The following is a 26,073-nucleotide window of genomic DNA, read 5'->3' on the forward strand; positions in this document are numbered from 1 at the left end:
GAACAGGCTTGGTCCACCCACATCTTCATGTGTGTGGTCTCCTGGAGGAGACCCTCCTCAGCTGGAGGGTAAGAGTGGTTGTCCTTCACTGTGGAGGGGAAAGGGAGCCCTGATTGCTGCCTGGCCCCCTCCTAAGGTTGACCAGTGACCTACATGATGGAGGGTCCCTGGTCTTGGGGATGGTAGGACCTGCTTTGGGGTCTGCTCAGGCCTTGGGTCAGATGCTCTGCTGGAGATAATGCTTGCTGGTGGAGACCCCTCCTGTGAAGCACCCTCCACTGCAATCACTGGGAGAGGCTGGTGACCTTGCAGCCCTCCCTGGATCAGCTCTGCTGTGCTTGATGCTGCAGGTTCCTCACCCCGTTCCTGTGACTAATTATGGTGCGGAGGAAGATGAAGGTCTGAGGGCAGCAGGTCGCGGCTTCAAAGCTGCAGGAGAGGGGGGTGTGGGGCTGATCTGCCCCACAGCGTGGCCAGGGAGATGATCAGCATTTCCCAGAGCCTGTTCCCCCGGCGCAGCTGTCTGACAAAACCAGCGTGGGAGAAGCTTCCCCGCACGCGCGTGTGCCAGCCCCCGTGCACCTGGGAGAAGGGGGGGATCTGCTGTGGGGGTGCATGTGACACCCCCCCTTCCCCCCCAGCCTCAGCAGCTCTTCCCTGCTAAAACCAGGCTGAGATGAACCTGCCCCCCTCCATCCTGGAGCTGCTGCGGGTTTCAGTTCGTTAAGGCTCTGCGAAGCGTTGATGATAACGAGGTGAGCGGCAGAGCTTGGGGAGAGGAAGGAGGAGGGTTGGGGTTTATCCCCCTCCCTGACCTCAGGCACACCCCTGCCCCATCCCGCCTTCACCCCCCGCACATCTAAACGCTTCTGCCCCCCACTTTTGCACAAAAGTGATGAAAACCAAAGCGGCCGTTGTTAACGAGGGTGTCAAGGTGGGTTTTGGCGCAGGCGGGGAGGGGGCCCGATGCGCCGCCGTGACTCACTGCTCAAAATACTCCACAAACTTCCCAGCGAGGCCGGGCTGGCGCTTTCACGGGCGGCTTTGGGCTGCGGAGCTGGGGGACAGGGAGCGGGTGCAGGGGCTCCGGGGGGAAGGAGGGCGCTTGGAGAAGAGGGGGGGTCCATGGGGAGGGGGGGATGCACATGGCGGGGAGGGGCTGGGTGCTGGCACGTGCAGGGAATCCTTTCCCTGGGTTCATCGTGGCCGTGGGAGGAGGAGGAGGGGTGTGGTGTTGTCCCCAGAGATGCCGGAGCCCCCCCGGGTGCTGGCTGCTCCAGGGAGGGGGCTGGAGCCAGACCCGAGGCGGTGCAGGAGGGTTTGAGCTGGGGTGGTAATGCCAAATGGGTCAAAAGGTTTAAACGTGGGATGAGTTGTCCCAGAGGGGGGTGAGGGATGTGAACTGGGGCTTCGGGACCCCTGGCTTGGTCTTTTTGGGGGGCTCCAGGGCCTTCCCAGGGCGGCTGGCCTCTGGGATGAGCTGGGGGACCCCGAAGTGCTTTAATTCCCCCACCGCTCTGCAGCGCCATGGTGGCTGAGCCGTGCCCCTCGTCCCCACCAAATGCGGGCAGGGGCTGCCCATCACCACCTGCGGGGACACCCAGCACCCGCCTGGGTATGGCCCTGAGCCCCCCGGAGCAGGGTTGGGGCCGATGGGCTCCAGGAGGTCTCTGTCCCACCTCCAGCCCCATCTCTGCGACGGAGGGATGAGTCCCCCCCTGCGCTGCCCAGAGGGTCCATCGCCCCCGTCCCCCCCCAGGATGGTCCCTCCTGTGGGTGCTGGTGGCCCACGCGGGGCTGAGTGTCCCTCTCCCACACCCACCACGCCGTACCCCCCCTCCATCCCCCACCTGCAATAACCAGGACTTTATTGGGGCTTTTTTCTACCAAAAATTGTTCCGTTATCCCCAGGTAGGGAATGTGGCCTTGCAGTGTCCCCCGAAATCGGGGCAACCCAGGAGGGTGCCCCTGTTCCTGGTGCTTCCTGAGGGTTATGGCTGGGGGGGGACCACGGACCCCACAGCACCCACCCACTGGTGACGGTCCAGGATCAACCTGATTCCCCAAGTGCTGTGGGTGCTGGCACCCCGGGTTCAGCACCCTGCCATGGGACCCCTGGCCCCATCCGGAGCTGGGTCCCAGGACCAGTTAGGGACTAAGGACCAGCTGGGGGGGCTCGGTACGGGCTGGGGGGGCTTCAGTCCCAGCTGGGGGGCTCTGGCAGTGGCTGGGGGTCCTGGCACTGGCTGGGGGCTTGGTACCAGTTGGAAGCCCCAGAACTGCCTGGAGGGGCCTGGTGCTGGGCGGGCACCCTGGAACTGGCTGGGGACCAGTTAGAGACCGGGGAGCAGGCAGGGACTCAGTCCCAGCTGGGGGGGCTGGGACCAGCTCGGGGGGGGGGGGCTCGGTATGGGCTGGGGGGCTTCAGTCCCAGCTGGGGGCTCCAATTCCTGCTGGGGGCCCAGTACTGGGGGGGGGCAGTACTGGTGTGGTGGGGTCCTGGTACTGGTGGGTGGGGGTGCTGTACTGGTGTGTGTGTGGTCTGGTGCTGGCTGGGAAGCCCAGTACCGGTGGGGGGTGTCCCATACTGGCTGGGGGTCCCGGTACTGGGGGGGGGGGTGTGTCTGGTGCTGGCTGGGGGTCCCAGTACTGGGGGGGGACGGGGGGGGGGTGTCTGGTGCTGGCTGCAGCACCCCCGTCCCAGCTGGGGGTCCGGTGCGGGTGGGGGCTCCAGTCCCAGCTGGGGGCCCCGGTAGGGGCGGGCGGGCTCCAGTGCCGGCACGGGATACGGTACCGGGGGGTGCTCTGGGGCGGGGGGGATACCGGTGGGTGGTACCGGCCAGGGGGTCCCGCACCGGCCCGGCCCCGGCGCTGCCGGTGCTGCAATGCCGCGGGGGTGCCAGCGGCGCTGCGGCAGCCGGGGCGAAGCGGGGGGGGGGCCGGGGGGATGGGGGGCGGCGGGGCCGGGGCGGGCCGGGGCGGGGCGGGCCGGGCGCTGCCGGTGCCGCTGCCGGCGCCGGTGCCGGTGGCGGCGGCGGCGGGCGGCGGACGGCGGCGGACGGGGGGGGGGGGCGCGAGGGGCGGCGGGCCCGGTGCCGTGCGCGCGTGCAGGGGGCGGGGGCGGCGCTCCCGGCCCGGCGGCCGCTCCCTGCCCGGCCCGGGGCGGAGGGACGGGCGGGACGGGCAGGACGGTCCCCGGCTCCGCGGGCCCGGCGCGGCCGCGCTCGGATTATGAGGGAGCCATGAGCCCGCTGCGGGGCTGGCTGCTGGCCGCGCTCCTCTCGCTCACCCCGCGGGCAGGTAGGTCCCGGCCCCGGCCCCGCTCCGCTCCCGGCCCCGCTCCGCTCCCGGCCCCGGTCCCGGCCCCGCCGCTGCCGCCGCTGCGGCTTTTTCGCTGCATCGACACATTTTTCCGCAGCGCCGCCCCGCAGCGCCCCGGGAGGGGCCGGGCCCGCGTCCCCCCCCCCTCCCCCCCCCGCACCTGCCGCCCCCGGCCCGGCCCGACCCCCCCCCTTGTCCGGGGGTCCCCGCGGGAGGGGCCCCGTGCCAGCCCTCCGTGTCCTCCCGGGAGGTGTCCCCATTGCGGCCCCCCCGTCCCCCGGGTGTCCCCAGGAGATGTCCCTACCGCGGCCCTCCGTGTCCCCTTGGGATGTGTCCCCAGAGCAGCCCTCCGGTGTCCCCTCCGGAGGTGTCCCCCCACCAGCCCTCCATGTCCCCTCGGTGTCCCCTTGGGAGGTGTCCCCGTAGCAGCCTCCTGTCTCCCCTCGGGACGTGTCTCCATGCTGGCCCCCCCACGTCCCCTGGGTGTCCCCTCGGGATGTGTCCCCTGGACGTCCCCTCCAGGATGCGCTGCTGTGCCCAACCCCCCCCCCCCCCCATGCGATGGTATTTCTGGGTCCCCCACATCCCCTGGGTGCCCCCCCTCTGGGATGTGCCTCTTCACCAGCCACCCGTGTCCCCTGGGCGTCCCCCCCAGGACGTGTCACTGTATCTGAGCCCCCTGAGCGTCCCCTCCCAGATGTGTCCCCATACTGGTTCCCCACGTCCCCTGGGCACCCCCAGCCCCTGCTTCCTGGGTGTCCCCTCCTGGGCACACCGCCATACCTGGGTGCCCCCCCCATGTCCCCCAGCCATCCACCCCGGGACGTGTCCCCATACCAACCCTCCACTCTCCTGGGTGTCCCCTCTGGGACACGGGTGTCCCCTTTGGGGTGCAACGCCACGCTTGGGCCACCCCCAGAGCACATCCCCATCACTCCTCGCCCCCAGCCCCCCGTGCCCGGGCCCCCAGGCCACCATGACCGGCTCCCCTCGCCCGCAGGTCCCGCCGCGCAGGCCGGCTCGCTGCAGCGGAGGCTCCCCCGGGCCGGATGGCAGGACGGGCGGGTGGTTTCCCAAATCACCCACCCCAGCAGGTTGGTGGGGCAGAGCTCAGGAGGAGAAGTCCAGAAGCATCAGCTGGACACCAGGGTCAGGAATGAGCCTGGAGGAGGAGGAGGCGGCCCTGTAAGTGAACTGCGAAACCCCCCACACCCCCCCGCTCCTTCTGGGGTCCCCGGGTGGGTGGGCAGGTCCCCATGCGGCTGCCGTCACCGGCCCGGCTGCACCCCGGCACACGCATGGCCAGGGACATCCCGAACAGGAGCCTTCATCCCCCCGGGGACTGTGCCGCTGCCATCCCCCCCCGGCCGGGCACCGATGTGTGCCGCGAAATCCCATTAAATCTGGGTACCGGCGCTGCGCGCGGGCGTTAGGAGAGCTGAAATGGGAGCGGGCAGGCAGGCAGCAGGCAGGCAGCAGGCAGGCAGCAGGCAGGGCTCCTGCAGAATGAATGGGCTCATGGCTCTGGCGCCGGGGAGGATGGATCCAGGCCACACGTGGGAGCAGCCCCACGCATCCCACCCACTGCCGGCCCCGAGCCGCGGCCGTTGTCCCCTCCCGGTCTCGGTTCATCCACGCTGGCCGGTGACCTTCACCCTGCGGCCGGCGGCTGGTTGCCCGGTGTTTCGGGGAGCTGGCACACGTGTCCCACTCGGCACGGGGGGGGTGTTGATGCTTTCAAAGAGGCGGTGGCGGCTGCGGAGGCTGGCAGCATCGATCCCCCCCATCCTCGCCGGATAAAAGGTGAAATAATGAGCTGCAATAGCTGCAAAGGTGATTTAAACCCGGCGTTAAGTAAAACCGCCGGACGCCGGGAAATGCCGGGGGGTGGCCAGGCTGCTGCCGGTGCTGGCGGGATTTTAGGGAGGCGTTAAGCCAGGGCGTCGCGGGGGGAAGGAACAGCTGCGGATCCCGGGGGATCCGGGGTTGGGTTCCAGCGGCAGCACCGGCAGAGCCCCGCTGAGCCTGACCCGGCGAATGCGGCCTTGTCCCAGGACATCCCGTGGCAGAGTGCTTGTCCCCGCGTCACTGTCCCGAGCTGCGCCGGGTCCCAGCAAGGGGTCGGGGCACCCCCGGAAAGGTTTGGCTTTTCCTGGCCGCCGTTTCCCCTGGTGCGAAGCCGGAGGGGGGCGTTCCCGAGGGACTCGCTGCCAGTGGTGGACCCTCACCCGTGCGGCGAGTTTACCAGGTCTCAGGCAGACGCCGCAGAGCGCGGCTCCCGCTGCCGCCGGCAGGAATTAGGTCAGGAGCGACGGGCGCCGCAGGGCGGGTGAAACGCCGGCTTGGCGCTGCTGCGGCCCAGCTGGGCCTGCCGGGGGGGTCGGAGGTGTTCCAGCAGCCCCCACCCAAACGTGGCTCCTGAGGAGGCGGGCGACTGGCTGCAGGTGCCCTTCCAGCGCCGCGGGAGTGACGATTTTGGGGCAAAACCCCAGCGTTTTCCTTTATATTTAATGTTTGGGGGTTAAAAATAAAAGTGCACCTTTAAAGGCTGCATATTTGGGTTGGGTTTTTTTTTTTTTTTTAATTGTTATTTTAATTTTCTTTGGGAAAAGAAAATTTCCCAAGTGGGCACGGAGCGGGGGGGCTGACAGCTCCGGCTCGCCTGCAGGGGCTGCACCTGGCAAGGGTGAGCTTCGTGGTGCGCGCCTTCGGCTCGGCCTTCACCCTCGACCTCCAGCTGAACCAGTGAGCGGCCCTGGGGGTCCCGGGGGGGCGGGGGGCACCCGCTGTGGGGTTGGGGACACCCGCCGTGGGGCTGCCGCTGCCCCCCCCCGTCAGGAGGGAGGGGGTGGAGGAGCCGGGGGGGTCCTTGGGGACGGGGTGGGTCGCGCGGCGCCGTCCCAGCTGCAGTACGGGGGGGCTGAGCTGGGGAGTGCAGGGTGGGGGGGGAGAGGGGCCTCTGGGTGCCAGCACCCCCCATAGCGAGGGGGTCCCGCACCAGGGTGATGCCGCGTGCACGGTGGTGGGTGGGTGCATGATGAGGGTGCTGCTGGCAGGGCCACAGCCACTGCTGTCCCCCTCCTCCTCCTCTTCTTCCTCTTCCTCCCCACCACTGCGGCCTCTCACCCCCCGCCTGCTCCCGGCAGCCACCTCCTCGCCTCCCACTACGTGGAGCGGCACGTTGGTGCGGGCAGCAACGGCAGCCACAGCACGGTAAGCTGCGTGCCGCACCGCGCCATGCCGTACCATGCCATTCCATGCCGTGCCACACCATATCCCGCCACGCCGTGCCATCCCATGCCACGTTGTGCCATGCCGCACCATGCTGTGCCGCGCCGTGCCAGCTCGGGGGTCGTGGCGGCAGATTGCCAAGGCCAGCAGAAGGCCAGCAATGGCCGCCGGCAGTTCGGCATCTCCACTCACGTGGCCTCAGGGGGCCCCCCCCCACCCCTGGGGTGCCCAGCTCACCCATCAGGGTGCTGCCTCTGGGTGATGGGTGCTGATCTCCCTCCCATGGGTGCTGGCATGATGGGTGATCCCCAGGGCGCTTTGGTGCACGCTGCCACGCTGCCAGCCTTGCGGTGGGTGCCCCCCCCCACCCCGGGCACCCAGGGGTGCCAGGCAGCGAACCCCAGAGCCACCAGCCTGAGGGTGGGGGTGCCGGCGAGGGGGGCAGCTGCCTGCGCAGCAGCGGGCAGGATGGGACCGGGGGCAGGGGCCGTGGGGCTCAGCCGCCTCTCGCCTCTGGCAGGGCGCGGGGGAGCACTGCTACTACCAGGGCCGGGTCCGGGGGCAGCCCCGCTCCTTCGCAGCTCTCTCCAGCTGCCAGGGCCTGCGGTGAGTACCCCGAGTGCCCCCCGCTGCCGGGCGGCCCGAAGGGGGGGGGCAGGGAGGGCTGCGCCCCCAGCACCCTCCCACCCCTGTCCCTCTTTGCAGCGGGGTCTTCTCGGACGGCCGAGCCACCTACTTGATCGAGCCCCAGGCGGGCGCCGCGCACGGGCAGGTGAGCGGTGGCACTGGGACCCGCCGGGTGCCTGCCTCGGTTTCCCCACCGCAGCCTTACGGGTCTGGCTGTGGTTTGGGAACGGTCTTGGGGACACGGGGATGCAGCAGCCCCCCGAGTCCACACCGTTGGGTCCATGCGTGGCCGTGACACTCGTCTCTCCCTGTCAGGGCCTTCGACCACACGTCGTCCAGCGCGTCCCCAGCTGCGCCCGGCCAGGTCAGCCTTTGTGTGGGGCTGGTGCTCGTCCCCGAGGACTGGTGGCCCCGGTGGCCCCGTGTCCTGCGCCCCGCCAGCTCCGTCCCTTCCCTCCAGGCTGCCTCTTCCCTGCGCTGAACCAGCACCTCGCAGGCGGGTTACCAAAGCGGCGGCGGCGGCGGCAGGTTAGCGGGGACGGCGGGGGCCACGGGGCAGGGGACAAGGACACTTGGCCCCAGTTGGCCTCCGGCTGCCGGCTCAGCCTCCCTGGGGTGGCCGCTCGCCCACAGCGCAGCTCCGTTGCGGGCGCTGCCGGGCTGGTTCGTGGGCGCTGAGGACGCGTTTGCAGGATGCCGCTCGCAGGGATGCCCTGGGGACCCGCGGGCAGTACCGGGGGGGGGGGATCCGTCCCCAGCCCACCCGGGTGCCTCCCCCCCTCCCCGTGTCCCAAATGTCCCTCGCGGGCAGCGGCGAAAGGGGCTCCGTGGGCGGATGCTGCCGCAGCCGGCTCAGCCGTGGGCTCCCGCCGGCAGGTACGCCGAGCCCAGCACACGGTGCACAGCGAGACCAAGTACATCGAGCTGGCCGTGGTGAACGACCACCAGCTGGTAAGCGCGGGGGGTCCCGGGGCCGGTGGGCTGCGGGGTCGGGGGGGGGGGGGGGGGGGGTGTGTGCGCGCGCGCATGCATCCGTCCGTCCGTCCCAGCCTAACCTGGCCCCTCGTGCCCCCCCAGTTCCTGCAGCTCCGCAAGTCCGTGGTTCTCACCAGCAACTTTGCCAAGTCCGTGGTCAACCTGGCCGACATGGTTTGTGCCTGGGGGGGGGGGGGTTTGTCCCGGGGGGGGGTTGGTCCCTGGGGAGGTTTGTCCCTGGGGGGATTGTCCTCTGGAGGTTTGTCCCACTGGGGGTTCGTCCTTGAGGGGACTGTCCCCAGCAGCTGGTGGGTTTGGCCCCAGGCAGTTTGTCCCTGGCCCGGCTGGATTTGTCCCTGGGGGCCTTGTCCCCAGTTCCTGGTGGGTTTGTCCTGGGGGGGGTCTGTCCGCAGGGGTCGGTTCTCTGCACCGGGTGGGTTGGTTGGTCCCTTGAGGGTTTGTCCCCAGGGGGTTTGTCCCACTGGGGGTTTGTCCCCAGAGGGTGCGTGCCCGGCACCTGATGGGTTATCTCTGGGGATTTTCCCTCCAGGGGTTTGTCCCTGGTAGCCGGTGGGTTTGTCCCGGGGACAGGTTTCATCCCCAGCGCCGTCCCCTCGTCCCTGCAGATCTACAAGGAGCAGCTCAACACACGCATCGTGCTGGTGGCCATGGAGACGTGGGCCTCAGAGGACCGGATCCGGATGGGGGAAGATTCCCTGGAGACGCTCAATGAGTTCGTGAAGTACCGGCGCGAGGGGCCGGCGGAGCAGAGCGACACCGTCCACCTCTTCTCGTGAGCACCGCGGCCGTGTCACCTCCCCAGGGCCGGGAGCCACCGTCCCCCGTCCCCACCGTCCTCTTCCTCGCAGGGGTCGGACGTTTCAGAGCAGCCGCAGCGGCACCGCCTTCGTGGGGGGCATCTGCTCGCCCACCCGTGCCGGGGGTGTCAACGAGGTGGGTGCGGCGAGACCCCTGTGAGAGCGGGCTGAGGATGGGGGGGTCCCGCCGGTGACTCCCCCGTCCCTCCTGCGCAGTACGGCAACGTGGCGGCCATGGCGGTGACGCTGGCGCAGACACTGGGGCAGAACGTGGGCATGATGTGGAACAAGCACCGCGTGGCAGCAGGTACCCGCCACCCCCCCCAGGAACGGGGTGGGGACACCGGGGGACACTGCGGTGCCACCAAGCCAGCGGGGGGGCAGCCAGCACCCCCTGCCCCTCTCCTCTCCTCCCAGGGGACTGCCGGTGTCCGGACTCGTGGCTGGGCTGCATCATGGAGGACACAGGGTGGGTGCCCGCTCGGGGTGGCGCCGCCGCCATCGTGTCACCGCTCCCGGCAGGGGCATCACCAGGGCTCCTGCCCCATTTTGGGTGACCAGCCGTGCCCGGTGATGCCACCCGAGTGTGTGTGGGGTGACAGTGACCCCCGCCCCGCAGGTACTACCTCCCGCGGAAGTTCTCCCGCTGCAGCATCGACGAGTACAACCAGTTCCTGCAGGACGGCGGCGGCAGCTGCCTCTTCAACAAACCCCTGAAGGTAACAGCGCCCCCCGACCCCCCCCCCCGGGGCAGCCACTGCAGGCAGGGAGCGATGTCCCGGGGGTGGCTCCGAGGGTCCCTCGGGACTCGCGGTCTCCCCCAGCCCCTGCCATGTCCAAGGTAATGGTGCCGGCGTTGAACTCGGTGTCCCCAGTGAGGGACAGAGCCGGACCCTCGCGCTTGACAGCGAAAAGCAGGCGGTTCGGGGGTCCTGCCGTTCCCCTAGGCACATGATGCCCTTTTTGGGGGGGCTCGTGGCAGCACCCGGCTCAGGGCCCCCCCAGCATCTCTTGCTCCCCCGTCCTCTCGGTCCCGGCAGCTCCTGGACCCTCCAGAGTGCGGCAACGGCTTCGTGGAGGCGGGAGAGGAGTGCGACTGCGGCTCGCTGGCGGTGAGCGGGGACCGGCCTCTGCTTGCCACGGCCGTGCCGGGGGGGCTGCTGGCATTGCTGGGGGGGCTGCTGGCATTGCCGGGGGGCTGACGTGCCGTGCCGATCGCTGTCCCGGCAGGAGTGCGCAAAGAGCGGGGGCAACTGCTGCAAGAAGTGCACGCTGACCCACGACGCCATGTGCAGCGACGGGCTCTGCTGCAAAGGCTGCAAGGTGCGGGGCCGGGGGGGGGGACACTGATCCGGCGTCCCGCGGGGCCAGCTCCTGCGAGTCACCGGGGTTCCTGTGCCGCGGGCTCCTGACCTCGCGGCTTCGTGCCCCGGGTGCAGTATGAGCCACGCGGCGTGTCCTGCCGGGAGGCCGTGAACGAGTGTGACATCCCCGAGAGCTGCACCGGGGATTCCAGCCAGGTGAGCCGGGCTGGGGGGGCTACGGGGGGGGGACCACACTGCGGGTCCCCGCGGCATCACCCGTCTTCTTCTCCGTGTGTCCCCAGTGTCCTCCCAACCTCCACAAGCTGGACGGCTACTTCTGCGAAAACGAGCAGGTGAGTCTGGCCTGGCGCGGTGGGACACGGCCGTGGGGCTCGGGCACGTCCCATGGGGTTGGCCACATCCCTTGGGCTCCCCCACGTCCCTGTGGGCTCCGGCTTCCTTGTGCTCGGACACGCCAACAGCTGCAGCCACGGCTGAGCCACGCTGACGTGCACGGGTGTGGGTTTTTGGGGTGAGCTGGCTCCCGCAGTAGCCGGGGTCCCCGCAGTGTGCGAGCCCTCCCCGATCGTCACCCCCCCACCCTGCGCGCAGGGCTGTGGTCCCCACGCGCCTGCCCTCGGGGTGTGGCCGCGCACCCCGTATCCCACAAGTTTTCCTGTGCGTGTGCCCGCAGCCACGGGCCGTGCGAGCCTCCCTCATCCACGTGCGTCTGCAGCCAAGGGCCGTGCAAACCTTCCACGCGCACGTGGGGCCCCGTGCCCCGAACGCTCTCCCGTGGCTGTGCACGCACACAGCTCCCCGGGCCACATGAACCCCCGCCCCGGCCCGTGCAGCTGGGGCGGTGGTCCTGGCACTGAGCACATGCTGGGGGGCAGTGGCCTTGCACCACCTCCGTGGCCACGCACACGCGTGTGCAAGCCCCTCTCCAGCCCCGTGACCCCTCTCCCTGCTCCCCAGGGACGATGCTACGGCGGGCGCTGCAAAACCAGAGACCGGCAGTGCAATGCGCTGTGGGGCCGCGGTAAGTGCCGGCCCCGGGGCAGCTTTGCCAGGGCAAAGGGGAGGGACTGGGGGTGACAGGGGGTGACAGGCGGTGACACCCGTTTTCTCCCAGGCTCGGCCGAACGTTTCTGCTACGAGAAGCTCAACGTGGAGGGGACCGAGAGGGGCAACTGTGGGCGCGAGGGCCTGGGCTGGCTGCAGTGCAACAAGCAGTGAGTGAGCCCCGTCCCCCCCGTGTCCCCTCCCGGGGGGCCACCCGCCCACGCGGGTGATGCCACCGGCACCTTGCAGGGACGTCCTCTGCGGCTTCCTCCTCTGCGCCAACATCTCGGGGGCGCCCCGGCTGGGCGAGCTCAGCGGTGAGATCGCCACCACCACCTTCTTCCACCAAAACCGCTACGTGGACTGCAGGTGGGCGCCACCGCCATGGGGACGGGGACATCCCCACATGGCGGGGGGGGAGGTGTCTCGGTGTCACCCGCTCTCGCCGTCCTGGCGCAGGGGAGGCCACGTGCAGCTGGTGGACGGCTCAGACCTGAGCTACGTGGAGGACGGGACGCCGTGCGGCCCTGGCATGCTGTGTCTCGACCGTAAATGCCTTCCAGCCACCGCCTTTAACTTCAGCTCCTGCCCCGGCAGCTGGGACGGGAAGATCTGCTTCGACCACGGGGTGAGGGACACGGCGGGGGACAAAGGGCACCCAGGGTGGGTGTCATGGCAGTGGGGGGGGTGACGCCGTCCCCTCGCAGGTTTGCAGCAACGAGGGCAAGTGCATCTGTCGGGCCGAGTGGACGGGGAAGGACTGCAGCGTCTACGACCCCATCCCTGAGCCGAAGCCGACAGGGGAGACTGAGCGATACAAGGGTCCGTGCGCCCCGCGGGGAGGGGCAGGCTCCCCATGTCCTTGCTGTCCCCAGTCCCCACAGGCTGGGGCATCTCGCTTTGTCCCCAGCCGCTCCGAGGGGGGGTCCCTGTGTCGTGTCCCCCCCCCCAGTGCTACTGGGGCATGGCTGGGTCTTGCCCGCTGGGGCTGCCCCAGGGTTGTCCCCCTGTGTCCCCGCCACTGATGAGTGTCCCTGTCCCCTCCCCCTTGTCCCCTCTGTCACAGGTCCCAGTGGCACCAATATCATCATCGGCTCCATCGCAGGGGCCGTGCTGGTGGCTGCCATCGTCCTAGGGGGGACAGGCTGGGGATTTAAGTAAGCAGCCGCTGCGTGGCTCGTCCCCTCCCGCTGCCGCCACTGGCCACGTACCCCCCACGCATCGTCACTGCGCCAGGGCTGGGCCCCTGCCCTCCTGGGGACACCCCAGGCACCCTCGGGTGGGCCCCCCCCCCCAAATCAATCATCACCTGCGGTGTGGTCCCCCTGTCCCCGCCTCATCCCCTTGTCCCCTGTCCCTGCCCACCCATGGCATTGGGGGGTCTGCTGTCACCCTGACCCCTTGCTCAGTCCTGGCCGTGCCCGTCCCCAAGCATGGGGTGTGGGGGGGGGGGGGGCTGTGTGGGTGCCCCCATGTGCATGCTCCTGCCTGGCCCTGGGACACGTCCGCTGCCACTGGGACCAGGGACGCTGCGGGGGGGACACACACTGGGGAGGAACAGCGGGGACACGGGGGTGGCACTAACGCTCCTCTCCTCTCCCCCCGCCGCCCCCCAAGGAACATCCGCCGAGGAAGGTACGACCCGGCGCAGCAGGGAGTGTAACCACCCCCCCCATCATCTCCTCCTCGTCACCGTCACTGTCACCGTCACCGTCCGGCAGCCTGACGGCGTGGGAGCCCCCCCCCGGGCCGGGCCCGTCTGTCCGTGTCGCTGTGTGTCCGGCCGTGCTGTCTCCATCTCTGTGCCCCCCACAGCTGAAAAGAGATGGTGGTTGGGGGGGGCCTGGCAGCAGCTTCCCCACCCCCCCCACCCCATTCTGGCTCTTTTCGGCTCAGTGTACCCCCATGTGTCCCCCCCATGTCACAGCCCCACACTAAACACATCCCACTTCTGTGTTGCAGGTCTGGGGGGGCCTGAGCGGGGCCGCCCCGCTCTCCCCCCCCCCCCCCGGCCTCATTAACAGCAATTAAACGGGGCACTGCTGACGAGAGTCCGGCGGAGGAGGGGGGGGCACCCAGGACCACCCCCCTCGACCCCCACCGCATCACTATGAATGTACGGACCCCCCCCCGGCCCCTGCCCCGGGACTGGCGGCACGCCTGGCACCAGGATGAATGTACCTGGGGGGGGGCAAGCGGGGCCCTCCCCAGCCCCCCTCTGCCCCCCCCATCAGCATCTCCCAGCTCTGGGGCCTGCCCCCCCCCGAATGGCAGGCCAGTGCACCCCAGGATAAGGCCAGTGTACCCCAGTGCCAGGGCTGGGGTCCCTGGGGGGCAGGTCTGTCACCCCCCCCAAAGCAGCTCAGCAGCCCTCAATGTGGGGCAACTCCACCCAACACCCCCCCCAATGTCCTGGCTCTGCCCCCCTGCCATGGGACACTGTGGTCCCCAGCAGTGGGGACTGGCACCCATGGGTGCCAGGCTCGCTCTAGGGCAGGGGCTGCCCCCCCCCCCCCCCCCCCCCCCCCCCCAGGCAGGTGAACCCCAAACTGGTGGCACTGGGGCTGGCGGGGGGGGGGGGGGGCAGGTGACAGCAGGGCCCACCCTGGGGAGGGGGCTGGAGTGGCACGTGGCACGTGTCCCCCCCCAGCTCCACAGCAGGGTGCTGGGTGTCTCCCCCCCACCCCAGGGTGGGATGTGTCACCCTGCATGGGGTGGCTCCATAGGGCCACCCAACCCACGGCACCACCGAGCACCAGGGGCCATGCTGGTCCCTTCAACCGCTGGTGTCACTCACCGTCAGGGTGGGGGGACATCCCTGGTGACACGCAGTGGGGGGGGCAATGGGGGACACCCTGTCCTGGGGTGGGGTGGGGGTCCCCTCCATGTCCTCCCTCACCCAGCATCCCTGCCCGCCGCCGCCAGGCCCTGCTGCCATGGAGGCTGGGGGGGGGGGGTGACCGAGGGTGTCCCCACGCTCTGCCACCACTGGGGCACATGGTGGCACCTGGTGTGGTGTGACAGCCCAGCTGGGTGCCCGCAGCACCCATGGGTGCCTTGGCTGCAGGGGCATCAGACAGGGGCCAGAGCCCCGCTGTGCCAGGCTGTTGGGAGGTGACAGCCGGGCGGGGGGGGGGGGGCTGGACATCCCCAGGCTGGGCTTCCGTGGTGGCTCCTTGCGTGACGTATTGGTGACGGGCTGGGGGACACAGGGACCTGGGGCCACCACGGGCACAGGGGGGTTGGAGCACATTTCCCCCACCGCCCCCCCCCCCCCCCCCCCCCCCCCAATTGCTGTCACTGTCACCACAGTGTCCCCACAGCTGTCACGGCCACAGTGCTGGGGTGGTCCCGTGGTGACGGGACGCCCCTGTTTCAGAGCAAGAAGCCACCATTGTCACTGGGTTTGGGGACATTAATATATATATATATAAATATTGGGGGTTTTTTTCTTAATGATTTTAACGCTGTAAGGTCAAATGGTGCCGCCGGTGCCGCCGCGGATGCACCAGGGAGGGCCTGTGGCTGGGATGGGGGATGCACACCCGGTGCTTCCAGAGCTGAGAGAGCAAAACCGCCCCCCCAGCCCCCCCCCCAGGCCCCCCCGCAGGCTGAGCCGACGGGCCCGGCCCATGGCAGGGGACAAGCACACCGGGGCAGCGGCAACCCCCCTGCCCCGCCAACTCACCGCCCGCTGCACCGCCATCCCGCACCGCCTCGCTCCACGCTATCGCCTGCAGCCAGGATGGGGCCCCGGGTCCTGGGGTGGGGGCTTCGCCGCGCCCCCGCCCCGAACACCCGCGCCTCGTCTTGCGCTCCTGCTTTGCACGTGCTGGGGAGCCGTCGTCGCTGCTGCCGGAGCCACTGCGTGCTCCAGGCTCAGCCCTGGCTCTGGCCCCCGGGGAAGCCTCCTGTAATGTCGCAGAATTTATTTACAATAAAGATTTGGAAAACGATGGCGGTTCTGCTTTTCACCGGCACTGGGGCGGGGGGGGGGGGAGGAATTCAGCACCAGGGAGGCACGAGGGCCCCAGATGCCATCTGTGAGGATGCTCCTGTCCTTGGTCCCCTCCACCACACCCCACCCACATCCTCCCCCCCCACCCCACACTCCACCCTGGCACGTCCCCAGGGGTTGGGACTGTCCCAACCTTCATGTCTTGAGCTGGCGGGGCGGGGGGGGGGGGGGGGGGGGTCCATCATACAGAGACGACGGCACACGGTGAGTGCCATCAAGCTCCATCCCTCCAAGCTTTTGCCCAGCTGGGGACCCTGTCCCATCGCAGGGACACGTGGCTGCTCCCCCTCCCGCCACAGACGCTCCATCCTGCGCCTGTCCCAGCATGAGGACACGGCTCCATCCCCGTCACGCCACGTGCACCAGTCGCTGTTGCAGTGTGGGGACCCGTCCCTCGCACATCTCTGGGACACAAGAGCTGTTCACTGTCCCCTTGCTGGGACACCCATCAGGTTCCCGTCCCCTCCCAGGGACACCCTCAGGCTGCAGGGCCCCGTGACACCAGGCAGACGGGGACATGGGGATGGGTCCCCACCTCCTAGAGGGACCCACAGGGATGAGGCATCCTCCCTCCCACGGGCCCAGCCGGGGCTGGTGTGGCAAAGCTCAGCACCGGCAGACTGACGGCACAGCCGGACTGACGGCACAGCCGGACTGTTTGGCACAGCTGGACTGCTCGGCGCATCGGCCACGAGAGGGCTCCCCCAGTCCGGTCCACGCACGCTGGGACTGGACGGCGCAGGAGATGCTCTGATGTCCCCGAGATGCTCTGGGGCCACACGTGTCCCTGCGGTCCCCAGCCCCGAGCTGGGATGACAGAGCCCGAGGACAAAGGCACAGGCTGGGGAGGGGGCTGCAGCACGTGTCCCCTGTTCGGGGTCCTTTCATGACAGGGGACCCCACACGAGTGTTGCTGCCAGCCCCCTCGGCCTGGCGTCACTGGCACCCCCTGCCCACGGGGGGGGGTCCCTGCCCTGGGGCCCCCATTCTCTGCCAGCCAGGGACACGGGGCTGGGTGCGGGGTGACACACACTGCCACAACCCACCCGAGGGGGCCGAGGCCCCACCCTGGGGCTGGAGGTGCCCTTCACCCTGTGGAGCCCCAGAGGGACCCACTCTGGTGTCCCCCCACATGGTGTGGCACGAAAACACCCCTGGATTCAGCACCTTGTGGGGAGGTGCTGAGCACTGGGGCCTGCGCACACCACCCAGGGTGCTGGGGCCGGTGAGGATGGGCGCTGCCAGCGCTGCCCCACTTGTGGTGCTAGGGGTGCCTGGGAGCACCTCGGGGTGCTGCCTCCCTCAGGGGGAGACCCTGGCCTCTCTCCTGGTGTCGGAAGGGTGAAGCCCATCTTATTAAAGCAATCAGCGTCATCCGCTTGCTCTGTCCCCCGCAGCTACAGCCTCACAGGAAGCAGCGCGGGGTGGGGAAGATGCTGAGGAGCCTCCAGCCACGGCGGGGAGCACAGGGCGAGCACCCAGCCGAGCTGGAGGGGGAAGTCCATGCCAGCGGCCACCCTCCATCTTTGCTGCCTCCTCAGCCACAGCGTCCTCCCCGGCCAGGGCAAGGCTGGGAGCAAACAGCGCCGATCCTCCCGGCGACGCCGTGAGCCCGTCACAGCCGAGATGTCTTTGTAACCCTTAAGGGTTTTAGTCGCAGATTTGCTACCAGCCCCGACTGAGCTACATCTCGGCAAGGAGCTATTTTGGGCTAGTGTCTAGATACCAGTGTGATGAGTGAGCCAGAAATATTCCAGATGCACGGACTGCCTCTGAATCTGCAGTTATTCAGGGCCTTCAGGGTCAGGAGGGCAAAAAACATGATGTGAAGTTGGCCCAGCTCTGGTCTGCAGTTCCGCAGGGTCATGCAGCACCTTCCCCGCTCGCTGGGGGCAGGGTCCTGCTCACCGGCACCGCTGTGTGTGCCGGGGGGACCCCGAGGATGCCACGGTGGGCTTGGACGTGCCCGGCACAAGGGAGCTGCTCCCCAGGATCACCCAAACTACGGGAGGTAGCAGGGTGCCCAGGGGCACCCAATGCCCCAGGCTGCTGCTCCTCTCCATCACAAACTTCTCCGGCTCCTTCCACTGCATCCCCCAGCTCCTCTGCCTCGAGGAGGAGCTGCCCCAAAACACACAGCACAGGCTGGCTGGATGCCGCAGCGTTCCCGCCTGTCCTCAAGCTCCTTCTACTCCCAACTCACCAGTTTCATACGAGACCAGTCCTCACACTCGGCTCTGACCCACACGCCTCATCCACCACCGTCAGATTTTAACAGCACTTGCTAAAGGTTAACCACGTCGCCCAAGGGAGAAGCCACAGTCTCCCATTTCCATGCTGAGCTGCTCCTCCGATGAAGGCCGCGAGGTCGGCATCGGCTTCTCGGTTCCTCGAAGGTCACTCTCCCCCTAATCCCAGTGTGACATGTCCCCCCACAATACAACATACCTGAAATGATCTGCGGGGAGCAATGGCTTGGGCAGGCCTGGGGGATGCGTCCGCCTGGACAAGCTGTCGCTTACAAGGATAAAAGCAAAGCCTTATCTGCCCCTCTTTTTGCCAAAAACAGCAACGAGCCTCCAAGGGTGGGTCCTGCCAATCTCAAAAACCTGCAATGTGAAAAAAAAAAAAAAAGAAAGAAAAAAAAAGTAAATCCCTTATTATTAATAAAAACAAACAAAGAAGAAAGCAACTCTTCCACAGCCGCCTGTGTCTGTGCCATTACATAATGGAAAACCCTTGAACCTAAAATATCTCTGCTCCTTTGGTTGCCGAAGCTGATGATTGACCATCTGGCTGCAATTTTTCAGCTATAATCTAATGAGGCAGACCTTCCTTTTAGGGTGCACACAAGGAAGAAAATCCTCAAGGACCGCTCAGGAACGTGGTCATTGCAGAGACCGCAGCATGGGGGGCCGCAACGTGAGCGGCAGCTTGCGTGAGCAGCGGGAGGTTACGATTTTTCAGCTCTCGTGCTCATAAGAAAGCCGAGATGTTTCAATCAGCTTTTGAGAGCAGAGGGAGATGTCAGATGGTCAGGAGGAAATGCTGCCATGTGAAGAGAAATGGGGAAATGTCATCCTGAAGGGAGTTTTCTTTGGGGGATAAATCACAGGTGAGAGAAAGTAACACCCCAAATACGGGCTTCACAACGCAGCTGAAAAAAAACCCAACTCACATCTTCATTTTCCATGCAAATAAATGAAGAACCTGAACTGAACTCCAACCACAAACCAGGACCCGCGTTTTCCAGCTGGGAAACCCTCCGAAGGCTGACACAATGGCACGGCACAGCAGCTGTCTGTCTGTCCCTTCCCTGTTTGAACCACTCTGGTCACGCACCTACACCCTTGAGCAACAGGCACTTTCTACTCCAGTGACGATGCCAGAAGACAGCGTGACTTCTTTCGGCTGTGTCACCCTCTGTTCCTGGTGGGAAAGTGAGGTCTGGAGAGGGAGAGAGAAGAGGAGAGAGAGGATGGGAAGCGCAGAGCCCACGCTGGCTCTCCCCCAGAGTCCCCTGGCACACAGCGTGGCCCGTGATGGAGCGGGACCAAAGAAAGTCCTTGCTGCGCCTCTCTGAGTCGAGGCTCTTATTTGGTACACGGAGATTTTAGGGGAATTCACCTTTTTGTCACCATGGAGAAACTCTGCAGGCAAACAGGTGAGAAACAGTCCAAAGGAGTATAAGCAGATCTCAGCTCTGTCTCGCCCGCTGTGGGAATTTTACTATTTAGGCTCCAGCTGCAAACAAGAAACAAATCAGCGCACAGCAGAGGCAGTGCAGGGGAAAGCGGCGAGCGTCTCCAAGCAGCCTCGGCTCCGCACATCTTACACAACGCTGTCAGCCCAAATGGCACTCCAGCGCGCTGATCAGAAACCAGGCGCTCCGGGGGGGAAGGGGAGCGTCAGCGTTTCCAGCCGCCGAGGGTTTGCCAAGCACAACGCATCTGCAGCCGAGGCGACCCGAGGTTCGGGTGGGCCGGGAGGAGCTGGACAGGCTGAGCTGAAATGGATTAGACCCAACAGTCACGGGAATTTTGGCAAATGCTTGTCGCAGCTTTGCAAACACAACAGGTCGTGGTGACCGTGCTCCCCTCGCAGGCTTCCTCCCGCTATGGAGCTCATTTGGGGTAACAAACACACACAGTGCTACATGGTCCTTGAAGGATTTTGCCTGGAAAAGCTGGGCATCTTTCTGCTTTTAGGTAAACACCAAATCTGAAACCTTCTGCTGACCAATTTGAGACACCACTGACCCAATTTATAATGGCAACAAGGGACATTTAACACATGACTAAGGACATGAGCAAAAAATCCAGACTTTCAAGCCTGCACACAAACCAGACGCACGTCAAAATCACTTTTAAAAATTCTTTGAGGGTTAACGAGTTCGGGTGGAGCAAGCTCCCACGGGCAGCTGCCCTGGTCCCAACATGGGCGCAGGAAGGCTGCTTCAGTGTCTCCCCTCCGTGCACCACAACAGCACTGAACGCTCAAAGTCAGGGGGAAAAGGAAAAAGAAAAGAGGAGCTGAGCCCCCAAGGGCAACTTGGCAATCGGAGCAACAGGTGAGAGCAGCCCCGTGGCACCAGAGCCAACAGCCGAAGTCCAGAGGTGAACAGGACGGAGCCGCTCGCGGCCAGGGGTGCTGCGGGGCACAGACACAGGTGGGGGCAATGGGGCAGGTTGTGTGTCAGAGCGCGGCCGCATCGGGAACTGCTCGCCTGCGAGAGGCCCACGGGCTGGAGGCACAGCAGCCCCAGCCGACGATGGGAAGGAAGGACTTTTGCTAGCCCAGAAGACAGCCAGTGGCCTGAAAACGTGATTGAAGGCTTTGGTGCGCTTTAACTTGGGCTGCGCAGCCGCCAGCTCCAGGGGGAGGGTGAGAATAGCCCGGGGAAAGTGGGGGAAACCCAATTCCTTGAGTCTGTTATGACTAGACTGTACAAAAAGATTTCCAAATGCCCTTTAAGAAGCAATCTCCTGCTAGCCAGGATGCTGACTGCACTGCCTTGTAGGTCTTTTCCAGCTCAAAGACTGTGTCATTCCAGGCGTGGGCTAGCCTTGCCGCTGCTTTTTATTAGCAGTCCCCCGAACGCTTGAGTTCACATTTCTGCCGCTGGTAAGTTTTAACCCACAAGCAGCCAAGGCAGAGACAGGCGTGACTCAAAAACGACAGCTGATTGCTTCTGGGATTGTGCGTGCAAGGTAGGGGCAGCCTGTTTTACAGCTCAGCAGTTCAAATCCAGGTCAGCAGAATTTAATTGAGAATCCCCAGTGGGCCCATTTCACCTTGTCAGCGCAGTCAGAGCAGAGAGAGATGCCAGCCGCTGAACTCGCCCTTCCGCAGGCGCCGGCCGTCACCCGCCTCTAAGCAGGATGCAGCACACCGGGACGGACCCGCATCTTGCTGACCCCCGCCTGTAATTGCAAGCACGACGTTAAGCCCTCGTTAGCTTATGTTAAACCACAGGAGCTAGGGATCAGAGACTGTTGAGTTAAATTGGCATCTGACAAAGAAAAGGCTCCGTTTCCCTGTTTTTCTGAGCTTTTCTTCTTCCTAGTCCTTCTTAAGAATGTAAATTCGTAACTACAAAACAGCAATTTATTAAATTAGCTCTGAAGTCTCTCAAGATCTCGGCTCTCCTCTCCGGGATGTCTGCAGTACCGTGGCACTCGGGGTCAGAGTGGTTTATGTAACTGCTCCTTACCCCTGCTCTGGCTACCGTTGTTTTTCTGGGATCTCCTTTCTTAACAAGGATCTTCTCTTTCCTTACTGGACATCAAAATATGCATGCAAATAAGAAATGCAGAAAATCCTAGCACTGCAGAGGATCTTAACTTACTTTTTTGTTTAAAAACCACAACTGGGTCATTACGTAACACTGCTGCTCCAACCAGCTAGTTGGCAAGAAAAGGCAATAGGTGATAAGAAACCAGATTTCGGAGCCACCAATTAAACCAGAATTTCATTTCCAGCCCCGTGCCATATTCCTGAGCTCGTCCCCTCCAGTGACGGTCCAGCAACGACCTGCCCTCCCTCCCCCAGTATATAGTGGAGAAATACTCAAGGACAGTGCGATCTAACAGACATGCTGGTGAAGGAAACTTTAGGGCAGCTTGAGTTTTCTTGGAAATATCACATTCTGGGCGAACCACAGCGTAAAGCTTTCCCGCCTGCCCTCTGTCTAGCTACACGCTTGTAACATTTAAGGCAAGGTGGCTATTTTTATGCATGCAGAGCACCGCGGTCCCCAGCTTGCCCTGCAGCACCTAGGTGCTATCGCTATGCACGCAGCAGCAAGGACTTTATACTCAGATGGGAATGCCAGACACTGCACAACATCAAACCGTGCCGGGTGGATCATACTCACGCTCTGTGCGGAGGCAAAACATCTATCTGTACCTCGCTCCCTGCATTTCATTTAATAAACTCATTTTCTATTTAAGACAATTGCATCTCTTTGCTTAATTCAAAAGTCAAGGCTCCTGGCCGTGCGTCCTCTGTCATGCCAACCCCTGGCAGGCTGCAGGTGCTGCTACGTGATCTGGCAGCTGCCGGGCCACACAACCAAACTCCTCACTAATATGAATTCTTACCTGTTTTCAACAGAAGCACCATCTTTTTAAGGGACTGGAAATGTCCCGAACTTCCCTTTAATTTGCTTGAAGTCAGCCAGCACCTGCAGGAGGGCTGAAGAGAGGTTAATGAAGGGGGCAAGGCTGCAGACATTTCCATGCTGAAAAGCAGTTTTGCTCCAGGAGAGGGAATACTGCGCACCCAGGTCATGCCAGGTCCACAGCGCAATTTACCTTCAGCGGATTCACAAAACACCTCCCAGTTCCATGCTGCCCGCAAATTCCATTAGTACAGCTGATATTTGGGGGAGGAAAAAAAAAATCAATGAAAATATCAAAATATCTTGGTCTAAAGACCAAGAGCACCGTTCCTTCTGCCCTCCAGACTGGCGATTCCCGATTCTCACTCCCATCACCAGCGGCACTGCTCTTGTGCCCCTTACCTGGTTTGGGAGAACAACCCATCTCACGTGGCCAAACAACTCCTTACCGGCACAGGTCCAAGGCAGCGACCGATGCCCAGAACCTTTACATTTAGCACTTTTTCTCTCTGAATCATGTATCTCATCACAAAATGTACCAGATCAATCCAGCCCTAATTTTCAGAGATCCCCGCTGCACATTTCCACATCTCCTTCCACCTCATTTTAAGAGTATTTACAGTGGCTTGTGTTGCTATGTGCAAGGTTATCTATTTTCTCACGAAGAATATGGAAAATATACTCCCAGGGAACCTACGCGTTAATCTCTCACGCTGAGCACGTTCCAGCTACAAGCCCATAGAAATTCCGCATGCAGCTGATGTAATCAAACTGACTTTTCAACAGCTCCCTCAAAGACCTTTTGAAACGTTAACAAGTTTATTACCAAATATGGTTGACTGCTCAGCCACATTTTCGGATTTCTGCTTTACATGTCAGATAACGGGCTCTGTCTGGGCCGGAGGGTCACTCTCAGCGCAGCGGAAATCAGCTCGTTCCAAAGGGCTGGACTTCTTATGGACGCTATCGAGTTTATAAAACATCCAGCATACCTGCAAACAAGCTACCAGCCTTAATTAGTGCTGGACGCAATTAATGAATGGTGGTGCTTTGCTGAGCAGGCTCCAGGAAAGTCAATTCCTATCCTGGTGCTCCTCATCCTTCTCCGGGCAGGTGCTCTGGAGGAAGCTGACTGGAGCAGCGGGAACGGCACTTTCGGGGGTTTCTCTTCCTTCCATTGAAAACCGCAGACAATCTGCAAACTTCTCTTTTTACCTTCATATTTTCACAGCATTTTTCACCAGCACACACCAGTGGGACTTACTGTGGGCTCTGGTGTAATTCCAATTAATGCAAACGCGCAAAGGAGCTCTACAATGCGTTAAGTCTTAATTTTTTTGTATAACATCAGAATATATGCAGCAATGAATCGCTCAATATTGTAATACCAGCTACAGGGGGAAAAAAAAGAAATATTGCTGTCAGCAATATAAAGCAAGAGAGGAATTTTGTCTCAGAGCTCGGAGCCATCACATTTAAATTCAGGTGTCAAGGGTCAAATCTCCTCACCTTCTTCCCTGCAAAAAAGTCAGGGGGAATAACAGCCAAAGGCGATGAGGTTGCTCCAAAACTACTGATACACGCATAGACACCGACCCCTGCTAACATCGATGTGTTACCAAAACCATTTTCCATACAGAACAGGCTTTTAAAAAAGTGTTCCGATAGTGGATTTTCAGGGGATTTCAAGTTTATGGAAAAAGATATAAAAAGCCTGACAAACATTCATAAATGGGAATATTGATTTTCCAGGGATAAGAAATAAGAGGGGAAAAAATAAAGGTACCTCACTTAAGTCACAATATGGCTTTAAATAAGGGCAAGATGAAAGCTGAGAAGTTGGCACAATGATTTCCACTACTCACTGCAAAGCTAAACTGTATCACCGCTTGCCTGCTGACTTCAGACATTTCATTCATCACCAGAAGTTGGGATCGTAACTTCCATCTGAATACCGAGACAAACCTCCTGGCCCAGCACGTTCCAGGCAATGCGCAGGTCTGCGTCGCTTCAAACCAGAGGACCTGGCCCTGCGCCTGCGCTCGGGCTCAGCCACACGTGGCCGTCTCTAAAAAGAAAGCGGGATCGCGGCTCCAGCTCTTCTGCTCGGCCAGACTTTGTTTCCACACAGAGGAAATCCAGGTGACGAGGCAGCAGAAGTCACAGACCTGAACAAGGGGAACGTGTAAAAACTCCCGGGGTTTAATGCTGCATTTGGATGCAGCGCAGGGGCCTCAGTTCTGCTCCCGGGGAAGCTGCCAGCTCGGGTCCACAAACGGGCGACACGTCCTTTGCCAAAGAATAACCAGAACATCCTATTCAATGAAAAAATAAAAGGGAGGAGGATAGCAAAATCTGAACTGTATAGAAACTGTTCCGTAGCACCGATGAGCACTGATCAGATGCCTTTAAATCCCCCTTCCAAGGCATTTTTCCCCAGCTATCAACACAGAATTTACACAATGATAATGTCACGCTGTAGAAAACAAAATGTCATTTTCCAAGCAATGATGAAGTGATATTTGAAGTCTCCTCTGATACAGAGAAAGTGAATGGCAAGCCCCGAAGGAGCAGAAGCCCCCGAGTTCCTTTCCATGCTGCTGTAGAAAGGTGGATTACATCTGGTTACATCGTTAACGGCAAATCGTAATTTAACTTGCGCAAATGGATCGGTCTTTCAGGAACTGCCTCACGGTACCTGCACAATGCGCAAAGCACCGCATGTCCGATTCACAGGAATCAGGCACGCCGCAAATGCCCCGAGAGCAACCCGGCGCCTCAATAAACAGCCCCTCTCAAAAGTAACCTTGTACCTGGCAAGTTAGCGCCCGGAATCAAGAATTCTTGAATTATTAAGAAATCAAGCCACAAGAATGGCGTAGTTGCTACAAGATTGTAGCTAAACGACAGGCAGGAACACTTAATGCTAACAATATTAAACCCCTAGCCTATGCTTCCAACAGGAAAATTACTCTGCGGAGAGGATCTAATTTGCAATACCTGGTAGGAAATAAGTCGCGTTATCCTCACTTTACAGCAGAGGAAACCAAGGTGGCACTGTCAGCTGGCCTGCCCAGTGACACAAAGGATTAGCAGGGATGGCGTCTAGGCGCGTGGTGCTGTCGGAGAGGTCCTCAAGCACCCGAGGCATCCACGCAGGGCTGGCAGATGTGACACAGACCCCTGGGAGACGCATCCTCTCGGAGCGGCAGCTGGAAGCCAGGCGAAACACCCAGGGTCATCTCCGACAGCACCGCGCGTCTGCAGGGAGCGACCGCACCGAGCCTGGGGTGACCGCGCACGATCCCAGCTCCAACCTCGGGGTTTTCTTCTCCTGGCCTGAGCATGAGATCAAACACAGCCATCACATGATGGCTTCTGTCAGATGATTTCCTGAGAAACATATCGCAAGCGAAGAGCTCTGCAACCGTACCCTTCTTTTTCAGCTACGGTTAAATGCCCGAAGCATTTCAGAATTTCTTGCTGCAAATTCCTTGTTAAATGAAGGCTCCCGCACTTTAAAACACTTAAGCGCACGCTTAGCTGGATGCCTGTAGCTGGCTGCACTGACTCATACAGAGATAATCACGTGCCTGAAGATAACGGCGAGGTTAAGTGTCCTTCTGGCGCAGCAGAGGGGACGCAGCAGGAGCCCAGGCCCGCCGCACCTCCTCGGTTACCCGTGCACTTGAACCCCTGCCGCGCGGCTCAAGCCGCTGTTACCGGGCATGGCGCTGGCGACTGCGTCCAGGCTGTTCCCTGCTCCACGCGCGCTTCCCGGTCTGTGGAGACGCTCAGGTAACCTGGGAGTTGAAAAAGACACACAACGATCACTGCTGGATCCTGCCTCGGTCACCGTCACCAATTTCTGCCGCTACGGCCCTCGCTGGGGACACGACGTGCTCTGTGAGCAGGAGCAGCGCCGTCCTTGTCTCTAGGGCTGCTTTTTTCTTTAACTCTGAACAAACAGCTTTTTATTCCAAGCCCACACCACCGAATCCATCTCACTTCTAGCTTTCTCGCAGCTGCGTGACACGGCAAACCACTTAATGCCTCCTCAGACATCCAATTCTGAGGCCAAATCTGCAGCGA

General features: G+C 63.0%; 1 protein-coding gene and 1 long non-coding RNA gene across 3 annotated transcripts; one reads left to right on the forward strand and one right to left on the reverse strand.

Moving 5' to 3' along the window:
* Positions 1-3,071: 3,071 nt before the first annotated feature.
* ADAM11 (ADAM metallopeptidase domain 11) lies at positions 3,072-13,297 on the forward strand. 2 transcript variants are annotated; one of them, XM_054801698.1, is made up of 26 exons: positions 3,073-3,300; positions 4,322-4,506; positions 5,990-6,066; positions 6,468-6,534; positions 7,073-7,158; positions 7,258-7,324; positions 7,495-7,543; positions 7,640-7,707; positions 8,056-8,130; positions 8,257-8,328; positions 8,781-8,947; positions 9,024-9,108; positions 9,189-9,279; positions 9,390-9,441; positions 9,592-9,691; positions 10,013-10,084; positions 10,203-10,295; positions 10,412-10,492; positions 10,579-10,629; positions 11,255-11,318; positions 11,412-11,511; positions 11,591-11,710; positions 11,801-11,969; positions 12,049-12,163; positions 12,408-12,498; positions 12,959-13,297. In XM_054801698.1, exons 1-26 carry the CDS (start codon positions 3,243-3,245, stop codon positions 13,002-13,004), a joined length of 2,301 nt encoding a protein of 766 aa, XP_054657673.1. In that variant the 5' UTR covers positions 3,073-3,242; the 3' UTR covers positions 13,005-13,297. The 2 variants fall into 2 exon arrangements, with proteins under 2 accessions (XP_054657672.1, XP_054657673.1); XM_054801697.1 differs by having other exon boundaries at positions 3,072-3,300; positions 7,495-7,707.
* Positions 13,298-19,019: 5,722 nt separating this feature from the next.
* Positions 19,020-24,023, reverse strand: LOC129195547 (uncharacterized). The gene is made up of 5 exons (XR_008573924.1): positions 23,847-24,023; positions 22,175-22,235; positions 21,962-22,055; positions 20,654-20,782; positions 19,020-19,103 (listed from the first exon to the last, which is right to left on the reverse strand). It is a non-coding gene; the product is annotated as an uncharacterized LOC129195547 (long non-coding RNA).
* Between the last annotated feature and the right edge of the window lie 2,050 nt (positions 24,024-26,073).

Source organism: Grus americana, chromosome 22 (genome assembly GCF_028858705.1).
Source record: "Grus americana isolate bGruAme1 chromosome 22, bGruAme1.mat, whole genome shotgun sequence".
Taxonomy (NCBI): Eukaryota; Metazoa; Chordata; class Aves; order Gruiformes; family Gruidae; genus Grus; species Grus americana.

Coding starts and splice junctions, on each gene's coding strand:
- ADAM11 (XM_054801697.1), top strand. CDS start 3,243: ATGAGCCCGCTGCGGGGCTGGCTGCTGGCCGCGCTCCTCTCGCTCACC. Junction 7,325..7,494: donor CGGGCGCCGCGCACGGGCAG/GTGAGCGGTGGC, acceptor TCTCCCTGTCAG/GGCCTTCGACCACACGTCGT. Junction 10,085..10,202: donor GCGACTGCGGCTCGCTGGCG/GTGAGCGGGGAC, acceptor CTGTCCCGGCAG/GAGTGCGCAAAGAGCGGGGG.